Raw genomic sequence first — 27130 nt, forward strand, 5'->3', positions numbered from 1 at the left:
TATATGATGCAGATCCAAATAAAAATAAGAACAACCATCTGGCCTCAGTAAAACATGTATGCGGGGATGTCCCAAGTTATTCCTAGTCTTGGGTGGAACTATAAAAACACTGAGAAACTTATGGAACAAAACTTTGGGAAAGAAAATCAGGACTATTGAGTGTACAGGAGCTACCAATTTTAAATCTGCAGACCTTATGTAAAATGCCTTTAAAAAACTCTGGGCTCTTGGCTAAAAAATATTAGTTCCAAGACTTTAAATTAAATTAATTTTTTCTTCAATGTGTTTAGTCCACAAGGTTTAGCCTAAGACTTTTGCTAAAGATAAAACATTACATAAAACACTAAAACTAGCATTTTGTTTAAAAACACACTAGTGTTTTTCTTAATTTCAATTATGAAAGATTTAAAATTATTTCAAAATATTACTTAACTCTAAATATTAAATGATAGTTACAGAAAATCTTTGCGCAAAATTTACTTTTTTTATTTGCACCTTTATCTCAACTCTAAACTTTAACTCTCAACTCTAAAGTACTAACTTTTAACTCTCAATTCTAAAGTACAAACTTTAAACTCTCAACTCTAAAATACAAAATTTGTTACACTTGTTAACCTTATTATTAACAAGGCTTTTAGAGGTTTAAGGTTCAAATTTAATAAGATTGTTAAACTTAAACCTCCCAATTGTCTGCCAAGTATTCTATTTCTAGTCTACCATTGCATTCTTATATATATTTCATTTTAAAAAAACACACATATTCACATACATATACTTCTTTAAACAAAAAAACCAGCAAGCAAAAAACTTTTTATTAAATGTCTATATTTTTACTTTGCTAGTGTTGTTTTTTCAAAAATAGTACTATAATAATATAAATAGAAAAACAAACTACAACAAATATATATATATTTTTTCAATTAAAACTAACCTATTTCTTGTTTGTCTTGTCCACTCACCATTTTTACTTTTCAACTCAAGTACTAGCATCTAAACGAAAAAATTAATCAACTCAAACAATGATAAAATAAAGAACCATTTAACTCAAGACTTATATATAAACTTAAGTACTTATATAACAAACTCAACTTATATAAAATCAACTCAAGCACTAATATATAATGATAAAAAAACCTCATTATTTCAAGTACTCCCTAAATAAAAAAACCTAATTGTATACAGATAATTAATGGTTTTATAAAAAAAAGTTTGTGAAAGTTTGTTTAAAAGCTTAAGCAAACACAAAAAATATTAAATTGCTTGATGAGTTTAAAAAAGCCAAAAAAGAAAAGTTTACCAAAGAATTTAGTAGGAAGTGTGTAATCACCTCGTCATCAAAAGATTGGATGAACACTGTATTAACAAGGCAATTGTTTAATAAATATCGCAATGTTAATGAAACTCCTATATTAATGAATGGCAACATTCTTATTGAGTCCTCTACTTTCTAGTACATATTCTCAGTTTATTACAACTGAAATCTCATGGAAACCATTGCAAAGTTAACATCTACTAAGATGTTAAATTTGTCTCCCTTTACCCTTTGCTTTCCATATCTTTAGTCCTGATTTTATTCTCTATACTTATAAATCTCTTATTCATTTCTATATGAAATACTATTTTTTCAAATTTGGGCTGGTTTTTCCAATGATGCCCTTAATATATTAAATTGCATGAGTTTCCCAACATACAATTTAAACCTTTTTAAGTCTTTTATTAACTGCTTTCTTGCTCTTTAATAATATTCTTTATTAAATATTTAATAAATTAGTTAAAAAAAAAGTAAAGATATAGATATTATGTGATTGTTAATAAGTCTTGTTCTTGATCTTCGAAAAAACCTTTACTTTTTGTTTATGTTTGCTAAGATATCCAAAAAAATCAAAAAAAATATACAGTGCTCAAATAAGTGCCCTCCTCAAATTAAATAGGGGCTTGAGTAATTATTGTTATGAATTAAATTCTTTGAGGGTTTTTTTTTTGCGTGTGTGTGACTGTGTGTTGCTATTAGGAATTTAATTATTTACTTTCTTCAGATAGGCTTGCTATCATCATATGATGGCAAGCTTATCATGATGAACAATTAGCAAGATATTTAAACAAAATTTTTTCATACTATTGCTAAACAGATTTTTTTAAGTGTGAATTAATGTTTTGGGTGTATTTGGTTTTATGTTGTTTTTAAATTTTTTTATTTTTCATTAACAAACAATTATAACGAAAACTTTTAAAAAGTTTAAAATTAAAAAATGTTTTCTGCTCAGTGCTTCTTGAATGTTTATTCTAAAGTAAAAACTTTACATTCATCAAGTTTATTTCTTCAAACATCAATAATTTAAAATTCTCACACCTGTGTTTTCCTGGCAGATAGAACTTACAGCTTTTTAAGCCTTTTGTCAACAAAAGAAAAAGGAGGTTTAATACTATTATTTCTTGATTTATTAGTTGATTATATGTGTATGAATCTATATAACAGTCAATACGCATTTAGCAAAATTTGGAAACCAATGACACAGTTTAAGCAATCTGAAAAATGAAGCTAATGCAATTTTTTCATTTTAAAATTTAAAAATTTATGAAAATTATTATAATATTGTCTTTATCGATTGATAGACAGACTGTCAATAAGACTTAAAAAACTTCAAATATAAACTAATTATTAGTTTTGAATGTCAAATGATCATCTATATGGATTTCGATCTTCTCATTCTACAGCTGATTTGCTAACAGTAATAACTGATAGGTTTTATCGAGCATTAGATAGAGGTTAGATAGAGCTTTTGATAAAGTTGGCGCGCTGGTCTTTTTTATAAGCTTTCTTTTTACAGTGTATCAGGTAACATCTTTAACGGGGTCCTAAAGTGTCAAGACAAATTGTGTTTACTTTAAAGAGAATGATAAAATAAAATGTTTACGCAGAATTTTTTTAAGTAAAACAAAATAATAAATGTACAGTATTGGACAAAACATGTAAAACAACTGTACATATTAACTTTTAAATAGTTTATCATGTTCTTAACAAAATTTAAAACATTTGAATCATACTAAGAATCACAAAAAAAATTTATGATACATTTTTTTCAACAAATTACATTTTTCTTTGAACAAAACAAGGTGGACAAATCAAGACGATGCTTTTTAAATAAGATCTCATTGTCTTTATTCAATTTACCATTTTCTTTTGTTTTTACTTTCATCATAATAGTACTTTAAAATAATAAAATAGATTTTGGACTGACTAATTATTTTTTCAATTAAACTAAAAATAGATTTAACTCTTGATATATCACATAAAAAATTACAATTTAAAATGGCTTACGGCAAATTAGAAAGTGTTATAACACTTTAACACGTAAGCCATTATAAATTGGGGAAAACGTCGAACTGAAATTCGTAGAAAATATTATATAGCTAAATCGACTATAAGCAAAACTGTCAAATCATTTGGATTTTGTGACTGCTAAAAAACAAACAATCAGGCGGACGTCCAATAAAAACATCACAAAGACTAAATCAAAGACTTGTTAAAGAGCTTTAAAAAGATCCATTTTTGTCATCCACAAAATTAACTGAAAAACTTGAACTACAAATCTCCAATCGCACTGTGCGACGAAGAGCTAGTAAAGCAAAATTATTTTCTTGAATCCCTGCCAAGAAACCACTAACTTTTAAGAATAGAAAGCTAAGACTTGTGTTTGCCAAAGCGCACCAAAATTGGACTGTAGACCAGTGGAAAAACATACATTTTAGTGATGAATCAAAGTATAACCTTTTTGGAAGCGACGGCAAGAAGCGTGTCTGGAGACCAAAGAACACCAGATACAATACTAAATATATCTATATTATATATATAAATATATATAGAGTGCTTAACACTCTATATATTAAATATATATAGTGTTAAGCATGGAACGTGTGCTATGGTTTGGGGATGTTTCTCAGCACTAGAAACTGGTTCTATTCACAAAATTAATGGAATTATGGACCGCTTTGTGTACAAAGATATAATGGAAGATGTTATGTTACCACATGCTGAATGGGAGATGCCCCTAAAATGGATTTTTCAACAGGACAATGACCCTAAACATTTGTCAAAATTGTAAAACAATGGTTCAAGGACAAGAATATCACTGTAATGGAGTGGCCTGCACAAAGCCCTGAATTGAATTCCATAAAAAAATTTCTGGGAAATAATTGACAATAAGATTGAGCGTGCAAATATGAAGACCAGTGAGGAATTATTTGAACAAATCGAGAAAGCCTGGCGAGACATTGATATGAGAATTGTTGACTCATTGAGTCAAAAATTTATCAATTTCCACTAAATTGACATACTTATTAATATTTTCTCACCATATATTAAAGAATTTGACTATTATCTCTAATAAATGATGCTGTTTACCAAAATTTTTTATTAATTAAGAATTTAAAAATTTGTAAAATGTCATTTCAATAGGAGGACAAAAACGTCATAGCAATAAACAACTTAGATAAACTAAAAAAAAAGTTCACATTATTTACATAAAAAGAAAAAACGATTCAGATTATATAAGGTGATCAACAACTTTTTTATAAATTTATTTTATTTGAGGGTTAAAATAAATAATAATATATATTTATTTGGTTCTCGCGTTCTAGAAACATTCTTATGTTTAGCTTCCTATAAAATTTATAGAAAAGTCATATGATTGATAATAAACGCTATTTTAAAAAACAAATAAAACAATAACAAATAATATTGGTTAAAAAAAAAAATTCTACAATGACGTCATTTACTAAAACTCTTTGGAATTAAACATGCTTGAATAAATTATTAAGTCTATAGATTGTGGCGTATATTTTAAAGACTTTGAGAGAATTGCTAGTGTGGAGACAGTGAGCTTCAAGTAAAACAACAAAGTTTGTTTTTGTTGGTATACATTTATGTTTTTGTTTTACTTAATAAAACTTTGCCTGAACATTTTTTTTTTTAATCATTCTCTTTAAAATAAACACAACTTGTCTTGGCACTTTGGGATCCCTTTAAGATTATTGAATCCTACCATTTCAATTGTAGTATAAAAGTTGTCCTTGATTGACAGCACTCTTCTTCATATCCTGTAACTTCAGGGGTTCCTCAAGGTTCTATCCTTGGCCCTATACTCTTTTTAATTTACATTAACGATCTTTCAGATATTCTCACAACTAAGGTGGGATTGTTTGCTGATGATACTACCATTTATTCTTGTCTTGATGAGAAACCAACACTCTCTCAGGCCTTTTTACGAGATTTCGCTGCGTAGCGAAAACGCGTAACGGATTTCTAAGTAACTCAACTCAGCAAATATATTTTGCATCTTTAAAAGTTATATTGCGTCACTCGCGTCTTTTCAAGTACCGCATTGTAATTAAGGTTATTTTATTAACGCGTTAAAAATCATACAGTTTGTTTTTTTCTCACTATAACAAAAGTTACAAATATAATCTAAGTTCTTATTTAAAAAATCATTTTTATTGTTTTTTTCAAATATGAACTAAATTTTATTTTGAAAAAACGTAAAATAATGTTTGTTTATTTTCTTATCATTTTACAGTTGGTTTTTGGTTATTTTATTAACTGTTAATAAATTTTTTCTTATTTAATTTGTGAACTCATTTTAATAATGTTTTTAAACAAGAAAGAGTTTTTTGTTGTTGTTTATCAGTTACCAATAACATATTCGTGATCATAATTTATTTTCTTAAATTAAACGAACATCATTAAAACTTTACGTTATTGAACTAACAATAAACAAAATATCTTATTAATAAAATATTTACATCAAAATAAATCGTGCATTTTTAAACTATTATGACTAAAAATAAATTTTATATTTAAAAGGAATTTATATATTTAATTCCTTAAGATAAAACTTAAAACACTTAATTTTTTCTAACTAATATTTAACAACAACAACAAAAATTTTGAAACAAACTGTTTCTTTAACAAAAAATCTATTAGTTTACAATCGCGGTTAAATTCTTTTACTTACGACTTTATTTCTTCTGAATAAACGTCACGTTAACGACAATCAAAAGATAATTTAAATATTCTAAAAGATATAAGTTTTTGCGTAGCGCAAAACTGCTGAACGCGTAGGCAAATCGCCTTTTCGCAAGCAAAATGCGAGCTGCGTAACGCTTCTTAACAAGGCCTGCTCTCTGATTGCTTGGAGGAGGCATTTGAGTTTGAAAAGGATCTCTTCTGCTACACAGTGGCTGGTGAACTTTAATTCAGATAAAACCCAATTTTTTTCAGCCAATCATTATCGCATTAATTTAGATCTTAATATATTTTTGAACAGTAATGTACTTGATGAGTCATCAACCCTCCATCTTCTAGGATTTACTCTTACTTCCGATCTTTCTTGGAAACCATATATCAAATTATGCTACTACAGCTCACAGCTCTCCTTAGTGAAAGTTGCAATAAGAGCTTCATAAAAACTAACTGTAATCTGACAATCTATGATTTTTATATTGTCAATTATTTTTACTTTTGTTGTAACAAATATATACTACTACTACTAAATCCATTTCAAAATTAACATCTGCTAAAGCACGATAAAGAGATGCAAATCTCTTTATCGTGCTCAAAACTTCCTTACTCTGGATTCTATTCTTTATCACTATAAATCCCAAATCCGTCCTTGTATGGAATACTATTGCCATATCTGGGGCAAATCTTCCAATGATGCCCTTTCTCTTTTAGACAAGGTGCAAAAACGCATTGTAAACATAGTTGGACCTGTTCTTGCAGCCAACCTCCAACAATTGTAGCACCATCGTAACGTTGCTTCTCTTTCTCTTTTCTACAAATACTATAATATGACTGCTTTAAAGAGCTAGCGTCTATTGTGCCATCTACTACAATTCACTTTTTTCTGTGACTAAGTGCTCCAAAAACTCTTATTCGTTTTTATTTTCCTCAAACATCAGTTCTTTAGAATTCCCTCCCTTCATCTTGTTTTTTTTTTTTTGTTTTTTTTTTTTGTTTTTGTATTGTTTTTCCTTATTCATATAATTTGCAATCTTTTAAGTCGCTATCTTACTCTACAAACTTTATCTTTTCTCTTCCATTAACTTCCAACTCTAATAGTGGTTAGTTGCAGCCTTGTTGGAAGCAAAGATGTTGAAAAAAATAAATAAATAAAATAAAATATAGTTACAAGAAAAGCCAAACTTTAAGAATACTTTTATATAATCTACAAGAATCTATTATACTTTTATAATAACTGATTGTACTTTTTTCTAACCAAAACATTTAGAGTTAAACTCATAACTGGAGCATACTGACCTTAAAATTGCCCTTGATCTGATAATTACATTTACCACTACTCCTGTTATACCAGCAAAGATCTCAGCATTTTCACACGCTCTTTAGACAGTATTCTTATAATAAGTGCTACCAATTTGTGTTTGGGCATATCAACTATAAGGTTTACCGCATTGCCAGGGATGTATCATTTTTTATTACAACAATAAATCATTTTTTGGCTGGATCAGTGTTTATGTATATATGAGTGTATATATACATATAAATATATAAAAATATATATACATATATAAATATATACATATATATATAAGGAGACTAAAATGAACAAACAATAAAATGAAAAGAGAAATAAAAACTATAAAAAAAAATACGATACTAAACTAAAAAAATAAAAATCTTAACAAATATAAATAAAAAAATAAAATAACCCTAACCCTAACCCTGACCAGATAAAATGAAAGCATAAAATTAATGTCATTATTTTAATTTAAAAGTGTTTTACTTTAGAGAATTTAGATAAGATTGAAGTTTCAAAGTTATTTAATCCAAGCTTAACTACTTCATAAACTTAATTATTTAAAAATTTGAAATTTTGATATTGTCTTATGTCTACTAACCAAATAAAACATAAAAAAAAAATTATCAGTTAAAAGGATTTGAACCCTTACCCCAATGCTGAACTTACATTCGCACCTCATTTATATAACAATAAACCAAACTACACTAATTTAATGATAAAGGAGAAATTATCTAGTTTAAAGTATTAATTGAGACGCTTTTAAATGTAATTAGGTTTGAACTATTAACTGAGACGCTTCTATATTTCTAATTAAAAAATATATTATTTTTATGATTTTATTTTCTCTGGTTTATCCTTTATTTATTTTATCATTGGATTAAGCTGTTTTCTCTTTTCAGTTTATGGTTTTTTTATTTTTATTTTTTTTGGTTTACTCTTTAAATTAGTTTGATTTTTTTAACACAATTTTTAAAGGCATAAACTATCAGAATATTCAAAAAGCCATGGCCAAGTTCTCAAAAAATATTGTATGCATGCTTATATAAGGTATGCAGCCGAATGCCTCTCTTGAAAAGACTTTATCGCAAGGCAATAAAAGTAGTTAAACAAGAAAAAAATTGTTTAATATGATACTTTTTTTGTCATGGCAAAAAAAAAAAAAAAATTTATACTTAAAAAAACCAAAAATGTATTAATAATGATGCACAAGGCAGTGTCAATTACAATACATATTGATGTAAAATAAAAAACATTCTAATTTTGCAAAAAATTGCAGACAAAATATTTAAATGTTAAAATATGCAGAAAAATATTTCATTAAGACTCATAAAATTAAAAAAAAATATATATAATATTTAAAATTTACCAACCTGGCCACTTGTAATTGTGTTATCTTGCAAAGTGCTCTCCATCCTGGTGATTATTTCATAAGTATTTTGCATTAATTTACTCCATACTCTTGTTTCAGTTTCTTCTGGTATATGTAGTAACTTTTTAGCTTCATGTAAAACATCAGCTTAAAAAATTAACAAAAAATAATACCATATACATTTATACAATGGAAAAAAAATATCAAAAAATATCTATTTGATTAAAGATTGTAAAAGACAAAGATTAATGTTATAGTTAAAATGTAATAGACATGCTGTCTATATAAATGCAGGCATAAACAGTCATATAAGGCATAATACAGTCATATAACCATGAACTTATTACCTACAAATTTGAACATAACACCTATACAATCAAATATATCTATTTATTTGAGTAATTGAAAATTCCTTGATTTTTAGGAGTAGATTGTATAACAAATTTTTTAGGTGAAAATAAAAATGTACTAACAAAATAAATGATTGTGATTACCTAATTTGAATTTGCTTTTGTTTTTTTTTCCTCCTACTTAATGAAACTAAATAACTTAACATCTAGTTAAAATTAATAATAAAATCGATTTGAACAAAAAAATAAAATAGCTTTGGACAATGAAACTTTTTTTGGTTTTTATAGAACTGAGATTTCTTTATACAACTCAAGTCAACTAAGGTTCTCCTCTAATGTAACGTAAGTCAACTGAGGTTCACCTTTAAAAAGTGAAACTATAAATGCTATATCCATAATATGTTAAAAAACTCCATCCTAAGTGTAAGATATTGATTTGATTTCCATCCCAAGTGTAAGATTTTGATTTGTCTAGAAATGAATTACTATTATTTTGTCTAGAAATAAATTTACTATTTCTGTTTAACCATTTTGCATAATGATTTGTAACATCGAAGAATTAAGATCATTTATAAAATGATCTTAATTACAAATCCCTGTTACAAATCCAGCTTATAACAAATTATATAAAAGTAGTTTATAGGTTATATTTATAATAGCATAACAATGTATATATACATTGGCATATTAATTAAAAACATATTACCAATTGTAGAAACTTTGCTAAAACTTTTCAAAACAATGTTATCCATGTCGTTGAATGAGCACAACTTTAACTCAATCAAGTACACCTCTAACTTTTTTTCCTTCATATATAATCCGTGTTGAACAACTTTTCGACAAATAGGCTCTTGATTAGGCATCAACCCATAACAGTTTTTCAAAGCAATCCACCCGTCGTCATTTATAATTTGATAGTCATTGCGTTCGAGAAGATGCTCTTTCAACATGCCACTTTCTGAGAAGAAAAAGAAAAATAACAAAATGTACAACAATAAATGAGAAACAATAATAATGATAATAAATGATAAATTTTAAAGCTCTTCCTCTTCTTGGATTGAATTAAGGCAATGTAGACCTTTAAAACATACAAAATTACTTTGGTCAATAATTCCTGAATTGTCGATTGGTCCAGGATTACTTGACTCTAAAGCAGATGGATCTTCTAGATCTACATATTTAATCCATTGTGTGTACCAGCGGTTATCAAGAAGATACCTAAAAATTAAAAAAATTAACACATTTATATTTAACACAAAAAACATCTTCAGAGAATTGTTTAAATAAAAATGTATTTATAAAAAAATTTAGAGAAGAACATTCATGAAGACTAGTGTGCATCACAACAGCAGTGTGCATCATCACAACAAAACTTTTTTGTTTATTTTTGAGCGGTTTGTGTTTTCAATGTGTTCTAATGTGATTAATAATAACTTGTATGAAAAATTTTCAAAATTAGAGTTTATTTAGAGGTTCCCTTTTGGTAAATAGCCTACTAAATGGTTGGTCAGAGCAAGGAAATGGTTGACAGAAGACTTAAAAAGTTTAAGGTTGTATCTGTCAGAAAAGCATGAAGATGGCAGAGAGTTCCAATGGATTGAACTGCGGGGGAAAAAACTAGACAAATAAAATTTTTTAGGGCATGCAGGGTCAGATACAACAAACAAATGAGACTTTGCTAAATGATGATTCAAGCAAGAATGAGTTTTAGTTGATGGAACTAAAGATGATTACTTATTAAGAGTTTTTGAGTCTTGTTAATTATAGAAGTTAACTAGATAAAGTGATTAGGAATGTTAACTGGTCCTATTAGGACATGTTTTTCTATAACAAATTAGCACATAATAAATACTTAATGTCTGAAACTCCACAAAAATTAATTGTATTTAGAATAAAATAAACTGTAATTAAAAGTAACTAGTTTTGTAAAATGTACATGATAAAATATCATGTCAAATTATCACTTCTTGTTTCATAACTGTGAGCAGCTTTTGTGCTTTTATGATCAGCTAGGCAAAATAGAGGTATGTCAGAGTAGTCATGTGAGATCACATTCCAACTACTTCTAAACCTTGTACACTATGTTAAATCTGACAACTTTTTAGGCTTATATATTTAAGCCATTAAACATATAAGACTGTAGAACAATGTGATTGAAACAACCAAATCAAAGGTCTGCACACAATAGTTAAATGGTTGATATTAGAGCCAGACTAGAGTCATATTAACAATTCAATCATCACAATGCCGCTAACCCATTAGCATCATAGTCAACTCAGCAATGATTTTGTCACATGATTTCTCTGTTCGATGGAAATAACTTGAACACCTGAAAGCTTTAACTGCATCGCATAACCACTAAATTCAGTTATGCATTCTTGAGCGTGTGTTGACTTATTTTGATACGTGAGTTTAAGCTTTTCAAAAGCAAGAGCAGATCCAACTATGTTTACAACACCTTTTTGTACTTTATCTAAATAAGAAAGGGTAGCATTCGAAGACCTGCTCCAGATATGGCAACAGTATTCCATAAGAGGACAAATTAGAGATTTATAGATAAATAATAAAATATAGGCTATGAACGTGGCAAGCACAATAAAAAAATACAACCTTAGCAGATGCTAATTTTATAAGAGTTAATCCAGAAGAGAAAGGGTAGATGATTCATTCAGTTTTATTTGAGTTAAAGTTCACCAGCCACCAAGAGCCAGAGAGAGATTTCATAATATTATTGATATAATGCCATTATTAATGGTAATATAATAATATCCTGTAATATATATATATATATATATATATATATATATATATATATATATATATATATATATATATATATATATATATATATATATATATATATATATATATACATATATATACATATATATACATATATATACATATATATAATAATAATAATAATAATAATAATAATAATAATAATAATAATAATAATAATAACAGCAACAACAACAGAAATAGAAATAATAATAACAATAATAATATTGTAATAGTAATACTTTATTTCCAGGAAAAGAGACTTTATGCCACTTGAGCGTTTGGAGCATATCTTTGTAAAACTATACTGATTTAATTGTTGTCAGAAAAAAAGGATTTGGTATACTATTTACAATTTATTTATATATAACAATATAATAACAAAAATTTAAAAATTGTTTTCCTCGTACCCAATAGATCCAGGTTCTAGGGGTTAGAAAAAATAGGTATAAGATTAGTAATAAGAAGTATATAATAACTAGATATCTTATTACCTTATTATGATAAAATATATTTATAAGAGTCTTGTGAATATACTGTCTTCCTGTTTATAAATCGTCAAGACACGCAAAAACAAATCTTATTTTTGAACAGTTCAAGTGCAGCGAGAGCTGAACTACCAGTTTGTTAGTATATTTAGTTAATATGTTAGTATGTTTAGTTAAAACTCTTTTGGGGTGTCTAATATTCAAAATAAGGACTAAACATATACTACCATGTTTTCACGAGGTTCTCTTTTTCACTAAACCTCCCCTTGAGAGTAATTTGATATAAAATGAAGATATTTTATTAGTATAAAAAGGATCTTGGCACAAACAACATTTAAATTTGGATTTAATTTTTATTTTGTTATATACCCAGCAAAATGACTAACAACTTCATTTGAACTTTCACATAAATCATATTCGTTTATTTTATTTTGTAATAAAAGCTGTTTCTAGTTTTTTTACATCATTATTGTATAATGATATAAAATGATCATGATAGTAATAAGAATTTTAACCAGGCCTACCATTATTAATAAATAACTTATTGAAATGAATATTGATATTCAAATATCTTCGATTGCATAGAATAGCCGAAATGTAAGACTAAATTCTCCACTTTTTTCTTTATGCGATTTTATTTTAACAAGTTCATTTTTTGCCAAATCACAATAACTATGAATTAGTTTCATCCTTTTTTACATTTTGGAAGATAATATTGTTTTTGCTTAATGCTTGACTTTGATCATTATTTAAGTTTCTTTTTCTAATATTAATGTTATGAACATGTTACAAATATTTTATTAATCCACTGATTGATGAGCTCTTACAACTTAACAATTTATAGCTTGTTTGTCTCTTTTTTCTTTTGAAAAATATTTCCATACAGAATCCATGATAAAACAATGTTTTGGCAATTTTAAGTTATATATTAAAACAAAGAAACAAGTTTTTGGATAAAAGAAATAGTAAGAAAATTAAAAAAAAATTTAAAACTTACTTAACCACTTGAAATAACTAAATTCAAATGGTCAATACAGGAAAAAACTCAACGCCATTTGAAATTTCTTGAATAATAAATTTAATTAAAAATTTTAAATAAATTCAATGTATTTAGATATCAAGAATTCAATTCTAATAATATTTTTGTAAAATATTAAAATTTAGCTACCGGAAACAGGTTTAAAAATAACAATTTTAATAAACAATTATCTTTTTAAAACTAACTTTTAACTTTTAAAAGGATTTAAACAACTAATAGTAAAAATTAAAATGCTACCAAGAAAAAACGAACCACGAGCAATATAACAGATAAAACTATTATTGACTGCCATAATAATTAGGCCAGGAGTGGATAAAAATGGCTAGAGCTCACCTCATTCTCCCCCCTTTATCAATAATCGATAAGTTTATTATAATTAAAGGATCAAGATATATTTTGATTACTATTTACATAAACATAAATAATTGTTTGTGGAACTTTAAAAGGTCTCACATCAGTAGTGTCAAAATGTAATCTCAAAGAACATTGGGTAAGATAAACCAAGTTGGGTAGATAAACCAAGTTACACGCAGCCTTAAAATCTCAGTATTCTCAGATTTAAGATCGTGATTGCTTAAATAGGAAAGCAAGCACCTCAGGCCACAAGTAAGCCATCGACTGTGAGATAATCTACCACATTTAAGAGCTGCTACTTCAGGATCAAGCCTCTTACAATTTCCATGCAACTGTCAGTACTCTTTTGCTTAACAAAGTCCTAACTAATATTAACATGAGGCTCTAGAAAGGGAATTAGCATTAATTTAGTAAACCCTTAAAAATTATCAACTTTGGAAAATAGTTAACAACTGCTCCACACCATCTTTTATCTGTAGAGGTTGATCCATCAAGTTTTTCTACAATATAACGAAATAAAAGCTCATTAAAAAGAAGCCTTTCCATTTTAATAATCCAACAGTCAAAACTCTTTCCAGTTAAATAATCCAATAGCACATTGCTTGGCTAGTTTAAACTTATTCGATTTAACCTCTGGTGTATAATGAGTAAGGAAGTGACTTCTAAGCTTCTCATACACAGTTATATGGGTTTTTTTGATAACATTTTTTCTCAAAATGTCTGTGGCCTTATTGTGTAAGAACAAAGCTTTTATCTTTTCTACCTTCAACAAAAATTCCAGTGATTATATTTCTTTCTCTGTCTAAATTTTCCTCCACTCTGAAATACTTCATGGCTCGGTTTTTGACATAAAAAAACTTTCTTGCTATCACAAATGAGATTTTTTTATCTACAACATGTTTCCCTGCTTTCATAATATCTTTCAGTAGACCATTAATGATAGAGCAGTAGCAGTCAATGACGCACAAAATCTGACAGAAGCAATAGCAGCATTACTTATATCACGGTAAGTCTTTTATCACTAACTTTATCACTGACCATATCAACATTGCAATTATTATTAATTTCTGTTGTCTAATCTCAACACTAATATTTTTAGCTTCAAATCTAACAGTTGATGGATAGAATGTTACTAATCGCTATAACTTATCTTCTTGTTATCGAATGAGTCTTGCTTGAGCTTTTGAGTTCAGTTATCTTAGAGAAGAAGACCAACCTCTAATAACCATCAACCTCTTAGTTCTTTAGGTTTAATACCTTAAACTGCAGGTTCTTTAAACTCTGGGTTAGAAATAAACTATTGTCCTACAATTTCATGAGCAATATCAGAAAAAATCTCTCGCAATGATAAAATAAGTGGATTTTTTTCAAAAACAATTATTTTATTAGTATTTTTTCTTGATGCAGATCAACACATTGCTGCAAACAATCACCTAGTGTGGGAAACTTTGTTTGGAGGATTATTCTAGGGTCTCACTTAGGATTATTCTAGTGACACTCACTTAGCTTAGTGTTAATGAATTTTCTGGACTTCTTTCCATTTAATAATGTCATTTTACTTTTTTGAATATATTTTTGAACTTAAAAGATAAAAATGCAAGAAAAATAGCTTGAATTTAAATATATTAATTTAAATATATATAATTATTAATTAAATAATTCGAATTTAAATCTCTAATTATTATCATGAAAAATAATTAATACTTTTTTAAATAATATAAAAAACTAAAAACATTTAATTATACTAAAGTATAGGGTTAAACAATATTATAAATAATTATTATGTACCTATGTAACATAAATAAATGTAACATAAAAAAACATGCGTGAGTATGATATACTCTATTATATATTTTAGAATAAAGGATAAATATTCTCATTGAATATTAACAATAACTATATTACATACCAATTATCTCCCTCTGATAGTTGTGAATTAATAGCACGATTCACAGTTTCTTTTTGCTTTTTTAATATATGTAGAGGGTTTTCATCATTCGATTCCACTAGCTCCATTTCACTGCAATCATCTGTTTTTTGATTCAGAGTCATACTAAATTCAAAGAAAGTATTTTTTATGTTTAAAAAAAGGCTCACGCCTGCCTTACCACCTGTAAAAGTCATTTTTCACAGTTCAAATAAAGATTTGTTTTTTGCAAAATACAATTATTTTTTTAAACAGCAAAACTTGTTTTATTAAATTTAATGTTTTTTAGGTTTAGTTGTATTTTACTTACATAAACAAAAAAAGTAAAAAATATCTAGTGTATTTAAAATAAAATATTACATTAATAAAATTACATAATTATGCAATAATAATAATTAAAAAAAAAGCAAAAAAATGTTTGTTCATTATAACATTTTTGTGAGTGTCTATTAGGTAACAAAAAATTGTTATTGAAGATTTTTTAATGCTTCGATATAATTTTTTTTTAACTTTTAATTTTTTGATAAGTTACTTGAAATTATTGAGTTTATTCAAAAATTATTGTCAAAACATTAGAAAAATATATCATTATAAAACCATATTAAATGAACTCATCACAGAAATTTGTTCCTTTGAATTTGAATTGTATAATAAAAACAATTTTAAAAGTATCAAACTCAAGTTTTAACTACAAAATTTTCTAATAATTACTCTCTTGCTTAGAGCTATTTCAGAGCAACTTTTAAACAAAAACTTTACAAAAAAGATGAGTATCAAATGAACTTATACTATATGAAAATAGGAATAAACGCTGCACAAAATATTATTTATTAAATACTCAATAAATTATTTATTAAATACTTAACTTTTTATAAAAAAGTAACCTAAATATATAATAAAACAAAGTTTTAAAATTTGGTCAAATGCAACATTCTTTTTAACAATTTTTCAAGAAAAAGTTTAATGCTTAAATAAATAAACATTAAAGAAATACTGTTCCTGCCTATTGTTTCTCTGATAAATTTTTGATACGATAAAAAAAACATAACACTAAATTATAATCTTAATAATAGTTTTAACAAAACTAAAATATAATCGATTATTATATTCATTTTATTTTCTCAATAATTTATTATCTTTTTGGATATTATATTAACATCAAAAAACCTGCGAAAATGGTGATCACCTGCACAAGCACTATCAGCGAGGGCAACTTGCATTGCCCCCAAATCAACTTTAGACAGAAATATCAAAGCTTGTGCACTCATTTACTTCTGTCGAGGCCTGTATATATATATATGTATATATTTACTTACTTTTGAGGCCTATATATAAACCAATATTTAATTCTTCTTTACCATCAGAATCCCCCTATCATCATACCTCTTAAAACTACCTTAAAGTTGACTGGGACTCTCACCGTGATTTTCTTTGTGCTGGCCCTTAGCACAAAGAAGTAGAATACACAAAGGGTAGAAATCATTCATCTTCCTGCTGACAAATCTGCTTCTTACATAACTTCTTGAACTCAGGCTGGCTCAATGTTGATTAATTGCTTGGCATTCATATCAATCCACTGCTCTAAAGCACTGTTCTAAAGAGCTAGCGTCTCTTGTGCTACGAAGTAAGTCTCATCCTTTTACTGTGATTGTTTCTAAATGTTCCAAAAATTCTTATTCATCTAGTTTTTTCCTCAAACATCAGTTCTTAAGAATTTGATTCCTTCATCTTGTTTTCCTGATTCCTTCATCTTGTTTTCCTGATTCATATAATTTGCAATCTTTTAAGTCGTCTGCTAATCATTATCTTGCACTAAAAACTTTATCTTTTCATTTCCAGTAACTTCCAACCCTAATAGTAATTGCTTGCAGCCTTTTTAGAAGCAAAGATGTTGAAAAAAAAAAATTATATATATATATATATAGATATATATTATATTTTATATATGGCTGGGGTGAAAATAAAAGTTTGGTCTATCAATGAATTTAGTTACGTCTACCTGTAAATGAACAAAAAAATAATAAAAGTATTAATTTGAGAAGTGGGGAACCGCCCCATTTTTACCCTTAAACATCAGACAGGTTCTTACATTTTAGAAAAAAATTTCTTTTAATGTATGCCATGTTGGGTATCAAAAGAAACAACATTTTATAAAAATTTTAAAAATAATAATCATATTTTATAAAAGCGCCTCTAAAAAAATTTACTCAAAAAAACCATGTAAAAATAGATTTTTTAAATAATGTTAAAAAACGACAAATATAAAATAATCTTTATTTAAATAATTATTATTTTTAAAATTTTTATAAAATTTCGCTTCGTTTGAGACAACATAATATACTTATTAAAATTGTTTTTTTGTAATAGGGACCTCTATGATGTTTAAGGGTAAAAATGCGGCACTTCCTGTAAAGCATTTTCGTTTTTTACAATTGTTTCTGGTTTTATACATAGATTGGCAAATAAGAACGGTTTATCGTGATGAAATTAACACTTGTTTATTTTCACCCACCAGCCTAATATATATATATATACATATATATATATATATATATATATATATATATATATATATATATATATATATATATATATATATATATATATATATATATATATATAAATATCAAGTTAATTATATATATCAAGTTAATTACTTTACCAGCGCTTTATTTTTGTGACAAGGATTTAAGTTTTTAAGTACCAATCATTAAAAAATATTTATTAATATTTTTTTAATAATTGGTAATTACTTTGAAACAAATTTTTGTTGTTTACAAGGAATTTATTATTTTTTGTACAAAAAATAGAAAAAGAGGAAGAAAATGAAGAAAAAAAATCTTAAAATTTTGATTAAAAAGTTATTTAAATTTAAAAAAAATTTAACATTTTTTTAACATTTAAATAACTTTTTAATCAAAAATCTTTCTTAATTAATTAATAAGAAAATTTTCGTTTTTACTATTTTGATATTGCACAATCTGTTATTTATATAAAGCTGATGTAACTATTATAAAATATTATTTTTCACAAAACAATAAATAAATAAAAATGAAGACATTGCAAGAGCTATATTGCTTCAATCATAAATTCAATAAATTCATTCATTTTTTTGCATACTACACCGCAACCTGCTTTTTTTTTATTTTGCTCCAACTCATATATATAATCTCATATAATATGAAATTATTATGCAACAAGTTATGGTGTAATAACTTTTATATTATGTAATGGATTGTACATTTCATATACTTATTATAATTTTTAAATAAATTATATAAATTTATTTAAATTTGTCTCAATTTGAGCAAATTAAAAAAACATTATGCACAATTGAATGCTCTGCTAAAAAAATTGTAATTATATAAACACTTTTATTGTGGAATCTTTTTTTGTTGCAATAATTCTTAAGCATTCCTGTATTCTATTACAGTAAGAAAATATGAAATATTTTTTTTATAAACAGTAAAAACTTATACAGATTTTTATTTATTAATTAATCCATTGAATGAATTGTTAATATATTCTTGTAATATTAATGTTACAAACATATGCTTATAGTGAGTTAAAAAACCAATTTTTTAAAATGAATAAACAGATAGCTCAAGCAAAAACTAGAACCTAAACTAGAACAAAAGCAAAAGCAAAAACTAGAACTAAAGCAAAAACTAGAACTAAACTCAAAGCAAAAACTAGAACTAAAAACAAGAAAAACTAGAACTAGATGGCTCTCTTTGAGGGAGCTTTTCTCGGCTCTTGCCCTCATTTACTCCCGCTGAGGCCTGAAATATATATATATATATATAAATATATATATATATATATATATATATATATATATATATATATATATTTATATATATATATATATATAAATATATATATATATTTATATATATACAATTTTTTAAGCTATCTGTTAATCGTTATCTTGAACTAAAACTTTTATCTTTACACCAAGCTTGAACAGGAATGGCGTGCAACCGAGTACAATTACTTACCACGCAAATGATTTTATTTTTTGAAAACTTGACCACGATTGTTAAGATGATTTTTAAACATTTTAGACATGTGCTGAAGAAAGAAACACTTGCTAAACTTAAACTAGGAAGAAAATTGTTTAAAAAAATACCTTTGTCTTTATAGACAAGTAATTTTTAATTATTTCATGCTCTGATTAATTAGTCAAGTTAAAAAAAAAATTTTTTAATGATTCTTTGTAAAAATAAAGAAAAAAAAAAAAAAAGAAAAGAAAAAAAAAGCAACTAAATCATTGCATTGCAACATAAGATTGAGTTAGACTAATTCATGATTTAAAGTAACTTGAAAAATTTTCTTATAACAGATTTTTAAAAAGACATGCATAAATAGTTTCAAATATTTAAATTTATTATAAAAATACATGCCTACATAAAAAAAATTTAAATATAACATTAATTAATAATTTACACAAAATGCATTTATTTTAAACATTCACTATAAATAATTTTTTATTTTATATAAAGCCTTCACATAAAATAAAAACTTTAGAAAAGGTCAACAATTAAATATTACTCATAACGTAACATTTTTTTACAGCATTTAAATTGTTAAAACATCAAAACTGCCATAATCAAATTGTAAAGAAAAAAAATTATAAGCGCATTATAAGCGTGATCAGTTATAGTGTGCGATCGCAGGTTATTCCTGTTCTAGCCTGCTTTACACCTTTTTCTCTTCTAGTAACTTCCAACTCTAATAGTAGTTGCTTGCAGCCTTGTTGGAAGTAAAGATGTTGAAAAAATAAAAATGCATATATAAATGTATATATATATATATATATATATATACATATATATATATATATATATATATATATATATATATATATATATATATATATATATATCTATATATATATATATATATATGTGTATATATATATATATATATATATATATATATATATATATATATATATATATATATATATATGTATATGTATATATATATATATATATATATATATATATATATATATATGTGCTTTTCAAAGCAATATGTAACTACAAACTACTTATTTTCATCTTTTTAGACCTGCTTACAAATAATTTTTTGTTATTTGTACATCCATTAATGTCTCAAGAAATAAATTATGCAGACATACAAACATTTAAAAAATTAGTTAAACACATGTGCAAATACTGCCTACTGTATTATATATTTAAAGTAACAACAATTAATGTATGAAATATCAATAAATACATTTTTTATATAAATTTAGAAAAAACTTCTTATTTTATTTTAGGCATAGAGATTTTAGAACAAAGGAAATATATTTGCATTGAAATTAACCTTAGTCACATAACATACCAATTATCTCTCTCATTTGATTGATTCACAGTTTCTTTTTGATTTTTTAATGAATTTTGATGGTTTGCACAATCGGATTCCTCTGTGTCCATTTCACCACCATCATCTGTTGTTTGATTCACAGCCATACTAAATTCAAAAAAGCATTTATTGTGCTAAAAATAAATTTATATAATAACAAACAAATTCAAAAAATATACAAAAAAAACTGTATAAAACATTTACAAAAAAGTTTTATATTTAAGGTACATAAGAAAAAAAAACAGACTCTGCCTCCCCCCCCCCCCCAAACTCTCAAACATACACATGACTGCAAATGGATAAGATCAACTCTTCCAATCATTTTTTTTTTGATCTGGAAAAAAGTATTATTATTTTAAGTTTATACAAGTAAAAGTTCATCTTTTGCAGCTAAGCCATTTTCAAAAAATTGAAATGTGCTTTTTAGTCATACCCCTAATATATATATATATATATATATATATATATATATATATATATATTATATATATATATATATATATATATATATCCAAAGTTTCTATTTAGCACAAAATGTGTAAATATTCTAACAAATAAAACAATATTTTTAACTTTCATATAAACCATTTAATTTATAAAATACATGTTTTAACTATATCATACCCATCTTCAGTTGAAATATATTAAAATGCTTAAATTAAATTAGTAAAATTAAATTGAAATAATAAAAACCTTATAATTCAGAATACATTAAAAATGCAATTAAAAATGTGACAAATGTTATAAAAATGATAAAAGAACTGGTAATGTTTAAAGGAACTAGATTGAATGTATCAATTTTGCATGGTTCACTTGTTTATTGACAGTGGGTTTTCCCCACTCTATCAGGGGCTATTCTATGAACAAAATTTGGGTGGTGGTACCCCCCTGTCCCAAAGAATTAAACGAAAATATTGCCAAGCATCGGTGTTTTTTCGTGAAAATAACAATATTTGCCGTAAAAACATAAATAAAAAAAAGTCCTCAATTTTTAATTCGGGCGGCACCCAAATACAGTGGACGCTGTCAAAAACGGTCTAGAACAGCCCCTATTTATGTACATCCTTTTTTTGAGCTCTAATAAAAATTTGTTGGAGGACATATCCAAAACCTATCATGATTAAAACTATTAAGACAGCTTTCATTTGAATGAATGTGTTTATAAATGTGTGAGTTTTTATCTCTTTAATAGTGCTCAATCATTTGTCTTTAAATACTACAAGCCATTTAGAGACACAAATAATCGAGCACTATGAAAGGGATAAAAATTTAAATGAAAGCTGTTTTATTAGTTATAACCACGCCAGTTTTTTCTATATTACTTAAAAACATATTATTTTTTTTTTATTTAGGCCTATAGATTTAAGATTAAAAGAAAATATATTTGCATTGAAATTAACTTTTGCCACACAACATACCAATTATTTCCCTCATTTGATTGATTCGCAGTTTCATTTTGATTTTTTAATGTATTCTGATGGTTTTCACAATTCGATTCCTCCATGTCCATTTCACTGCCATCGTCTTTTGTTTGATTCACAACCATACTAAAATCAAAAAAGTATTTAGTGTGGTAAAAATAAACTGAGATGAAAACCAATAAATTCAATATATATATATATATATAAACCAATAAATTCAACATAAATATTTTTGCCGCTCCTGCACTCATTAACAACCGCCTTGGCGGGTGTTAATAAGTGCAAGAGTGGCAAAAAGCTCTCCTAAAATGAACATGTAGAGCCATGTGAGCTGCTCCTCTAAACACCTTCTTAGGAGAGCTTTTGGTTTTTACACGAGCTATATGTTTATTCACTTAAAAAATTGCTAATTATTTATTAAAGTTATTAAATTGCTATTAAATACAAAATTTCGGTTTTATATTGTTACAAGCCCAGGGTGCAACAAATCAGGTTTTTTTAATGAATGTTGATGTTTGTACCTTTATTTAATGACAATGTTTAATTTAAGAGATATATGTCTTATAAGAAAGTTTTATTTTCAAATAATTTTTATTCTAGTTAATAAGTTATTAGATATATCAATGATGCTTATTGAATTTAATTTTTATTTCTTTAAAACAATTTTTTATGCATTTGCAAAGTGCATAAAAAGCGGGAGCGAACGCTCTCGAATACTGACCACAGAAATAATATTTAGTTGCGAAAAACTGGCCAGGCTTTGTAGTCGTTTTGAGAACATTTAACTTTATATATGTCCGCAAAACAAAAAAATTTTGTTTTACGGACATACATGGAAACATACATAAACTTGAATGTTCTCAAAACATCTTGGTGCGGAAGAATAAAAAACAAACACTAAAAACCGGCCAATTTTACAAACAAACTAATTCTATTGGTTTAAAAATACGCTGACTAAGCGAAAAAAAGTTTTAGAGCATTCTGTTGAAATGTTTTAAAAATTGAATTGTTCAAGATTTGTTAAGTTTTGAGATTTCTAACACAAATTGTTTTAAGAATATATTATCAAACAAACTATTAATTTAATAATATGGCTCATTCTTGGAGCCACATCTGCAAAGCCGTAAATCTTTTAAACTATTATTATTTGTTTACAAAAATAAATGTTTTATAGTATATATTTTTTAAATTATCAAAATTTTGAAAGTTTATTATAAATTATAGATTTTATTAGTATATTCTTATTTTTTATTTAAAAATTATGTATTTTTTATGTAAATGTAATTTTGTGTATCTGTTTTTATTCTTATGTAATCTTTTAAAGCAGTTTTTACGATTTACTTTGTAAACAAAGGCTTTCAATAATAATTGCGCTTTCAATGAAATTATTAATAATCATCAAAGTTAATAAAAATAATTATGTAATAAACATACAAGAAGTTTCTGGTTACTAAATGCAAACATGCATACAAAGTAACTCCCGGGTGAACAAGCACCAGCTTGAGCTTGAGGTCACGACAGAACGCAAATATATATATATATATATATATATATTTATATTTATATATATATACGTAAATATATATATATATATGTACTCTCAAGTACTTAATAGAAGTGGGTGGGGCAGATGTTTATAAATTAATTTTTAGAAAATTTTCCCATCCACCCTAAGCTCATTAAGCCACCCCCCCCCCTCTTGTTTATTAATTTTTACTTGTTATCAACAAAAAAATTATGTATAAAAACTGAAAAAAAAATTAAAGTGAAAATCAGCATTATGAATTAAAAAACATACTAGTAACTAATAAATATTGAAACTTTCAGACTAAAATTTCCACCTACCCTTTTATTCCCATCTCCTCCCTCCCCCCCTTGTACAAGGACTCGAGAGTAAGAAACAATATTGTTTCGTCCTCTAGGACTCTTCAGTAATGTAATATTTTTATGGGACTAAATCTAAGCAATAAAACTAGAAAACTGTTTTGTCCACAAACTACAGAGTAGTGGGCAAACAGCAATGACGCATCCCATAAATAGAGAGCTCAACAAAACTACAAGTTAAGAAGCTATATCCAACATTAGACAATATTGTTTCACAACACAAACATAACTACATACATAAAGTGACTTACGAGTGGATCAGCACTGCGCCAGAGGTGGAGACAGAACACTAACATATATGATCGAAACAAAAGCATACACATAACACAAAAAATAATTACATACATAAAGTGACTCACGAGTGGATCAGCATTGCGCCAGAGGTCGAGACAGAACACAAACATACATGAACAAAACAAAAGCATACACAACAAAACACAAACATAATTACATATATAAAGTTACTTACAAGTAAAAAGTTTTAAAATAAAATGTTTATCCATCCAATTCAGATATCGCTTTGATTCAGCTAGCATTAGCTGAATCAAGGTGATAAACTCTTCGCTTACTTAAGTAGATATCCACAGCGCAACTCAAAATATCTTCTCGTTCTTGGTAAGTAAAATTCTGGTCATTCCCTGCTATGATTATAAAGTCTTCCATTGTTGAGTGGTTTATCTTTAAACGCCGATAAGTCAGTATTACAGTCAAAATACTGAAAATGCAAACGACAGCAGAATTAGAGCCAGAAATACACATCATAAGTTCAACAAGAAGACAAAAGTTTGGAAACTTTATTATATGATAAAGAAAAAACTTCTGCCACATTTCTAGTGGTATGAGTGTAATGGTGTATTGAGTATTTATTACTAGTTTTGCAGCTCTATATTCCGGGAGAACCATTTTAAAATCTATTCCTGCAGCCTTTAGAAGGTAAAAGAGTTCCTTTAGTAATAAAGAGATGCGGGCATCACCATACATGCTGTCTGCTGTCCATAATTTTGGATCTAACCAATCCATTGATTTGAATTTGGGATTTAACAGCAAACTAAATATTTATAAATACAGCAAACTATTGTTTATCAATGGCAGAATGATGTTGATTGCTGATTTTCTTAATTTAATGGCAGAACTAAGACATTCCAAGTTAAGATTAGCCATATTGCCGAGCTTAATCTCAACAAACTCTGGACTCGATTTTTTCAATTCGCGGCCTTCTTTGAAATATGAAGAAACAAGATTAGTTGTACCATCTTTTTCATTGATTCTAAACTTAAGTAAATATGAATCAATAATATCAATGCTAACTTCATGTCTTAATTTGTCTAAGCTAGTCTTAGTTACATCCACTTCTGGCTTTAATTCATTCACCATTAATAATTTCTATTCGAAAACCAACGATAACGGAGATAATTTTTCTGAAATATCTAAATAACTGCAAACTATACATAAGTGTCTGTATTCATGCAACCGTTTGGATATCCCAGAAATCTTAGCTCGTATATCTGCTTTGGTTTGCAATCTGCAATAGCGTTTTCGAAACCCACAATAAGCAAAGGCCAGTTATGTAATAGTCTTGTAAAGCCACGTCTCCTGTGACTTATAAAGCGCATTACCGATATTTTAGGCAAGGTGTAGTATGTAATGTTCAAAGCCTCAGCAGCTTTTTTAACTGCGCTTTTTAATTTGCCAGAATTGCAAAACAAACTAAAAATGGAAATATAAAAGCGTTCACTCTTTAAACTGCGATATATCTTTTAAAGCACCTATTTATAGCTAATTCTAAACAATGGTTTATGCAGTTTTAATCAGCAACATTCTATCGTTTTTTAATTGTATTAACACTCCATTATAAATTCCAAAATTGATGCTTGCTCTGTCATTCGTTGCACTGACAAGTTTGGATTTGTAAACTGCCGCAGTTAAAGGAATATTACCTGATTCATTAAAAATACTGTCAATAGCATTTTTAATGGCATTAGCACTCATACCAACCAAATTGTTCATATCAAGTAAAGATACTACAAAGTAAGCAGGGGTCCCCTCGCGTTCAACGCGCACAAGAATCAACTCTTTTTCATCCTTCAATTTTCAAGCTTGTCAGCCAAACGAGAGAATGGAGAAAAAACTTTTATGATTGATGATTTTAGCAACTTTTTCTTTTACAGCACTGGCAATGCAGGAGATATATTCACGTGCTAAAAAAAGAAATTTGAATAAAAATATATTGATAAGAATTTTTTAAAAACAACATTTTAAAAATGGACTAAAAAGTAAAAAATAAACTATTTCATGGGACCCAAGGTCTTTGTGTACGTACTCAACTTGAAATACCCATTAAGTCAATGACTGAAAATATTGGGCACCAATAGGAACAAGTTGTACTTAGTTGCCCAACATTTTCAGTCATTGACTTTAATGGATATTTCAGGTTGTGTATGTACACAAAGTCCTTGGGTCTCGTGAAATAGTTTATTTTTTACTTTTTAGTCCATTTTTAAAATGTTGTTTTTAAAAAGTTTTTATATATATTTTTTTTATTATTCAACAGCGATTCTATTTATTTACGCTAAACTAAAGCTCTAAAAGTTTGTTGTTTGTTTTAGTTACTTTTCTTAACGATTTCTTTAATTTACGCTAAGGGTTCGTCCATAAATTACGTAACTCAAAATTACACTTAAAGACAAAAGACAAAGAATTAAATATTTTCCCTTGCAGTGTCATTAATTAAATTAAGTATATAAACAACCTTTAAAGTCCTGCAGAAATCGCCACGCCAAAGAGCAAAATGATCTCCTACTTAAATTTTTTAAATAAGTTTTGCATTG

General features: G+C 26.7%; 1 protein-coding gene across 7 annotated transcripts in view; it reads right to left on the reverse strand.

The window, feature by feature from the left end:
- LOC100203798 (ubiquitin carboxyl-terminal hydrolase 15) overlaps window positions 1-27130 on the reverse strand; it is a 93709-nt gene that overhangs the window by 53492 nt on the left and 13087 nt on the right. For 4 of the 7 annotated variants that reach the window (XM_065811313.1, XM_065811311.1, XM_065811308.1 and 1 more), the window contains 7 exons: window positions 22416-22544; window positions 20977-21105; window positions 15607-15750; window positions 10135-10253; window positions 9742-9993; window positions 8687-8832; window positions 932-990 (listed from right to left, as the gene is read on the reverse strand). In XM_065811313.1, the coding sequence (XP_065667385.1) occupies window positions 932-990; window positions 8687-8832; window positions 9742-9993; window positions 10135-10253; window positions 15607-15750; window positions 20977-21105; window positions 22416-22544 (978 nt within the window). The remainder of the gene's footprint in view (window positions 1-931; window positions 991-8686; window positions 8833-9741; window positions 9994-10134; window positions 10254-15606; window positions 15751-20976; window positions 21106-22415; window positions 22545-27130) is intronic. The other 3 variants (XM_065811312.1, XM_065811309.1, XM_065811310.1) reach the window with 2 other exon arrangements.

The sequence above is a fragment of the Hydra vulgaris genome, chromosome 12 (genome assembly GCF_038396675.1).
Source record: "Hydra vulgaris chromosome 12, alternate assembly HydraT2T_AEP".
Classification (NCBI taxonomy): Eukaryota; Metazoa; Cnidaria; class Hydrozoa; order Anthoathecata; family Hydridae; genus Hydra; species Hydra vulgaris.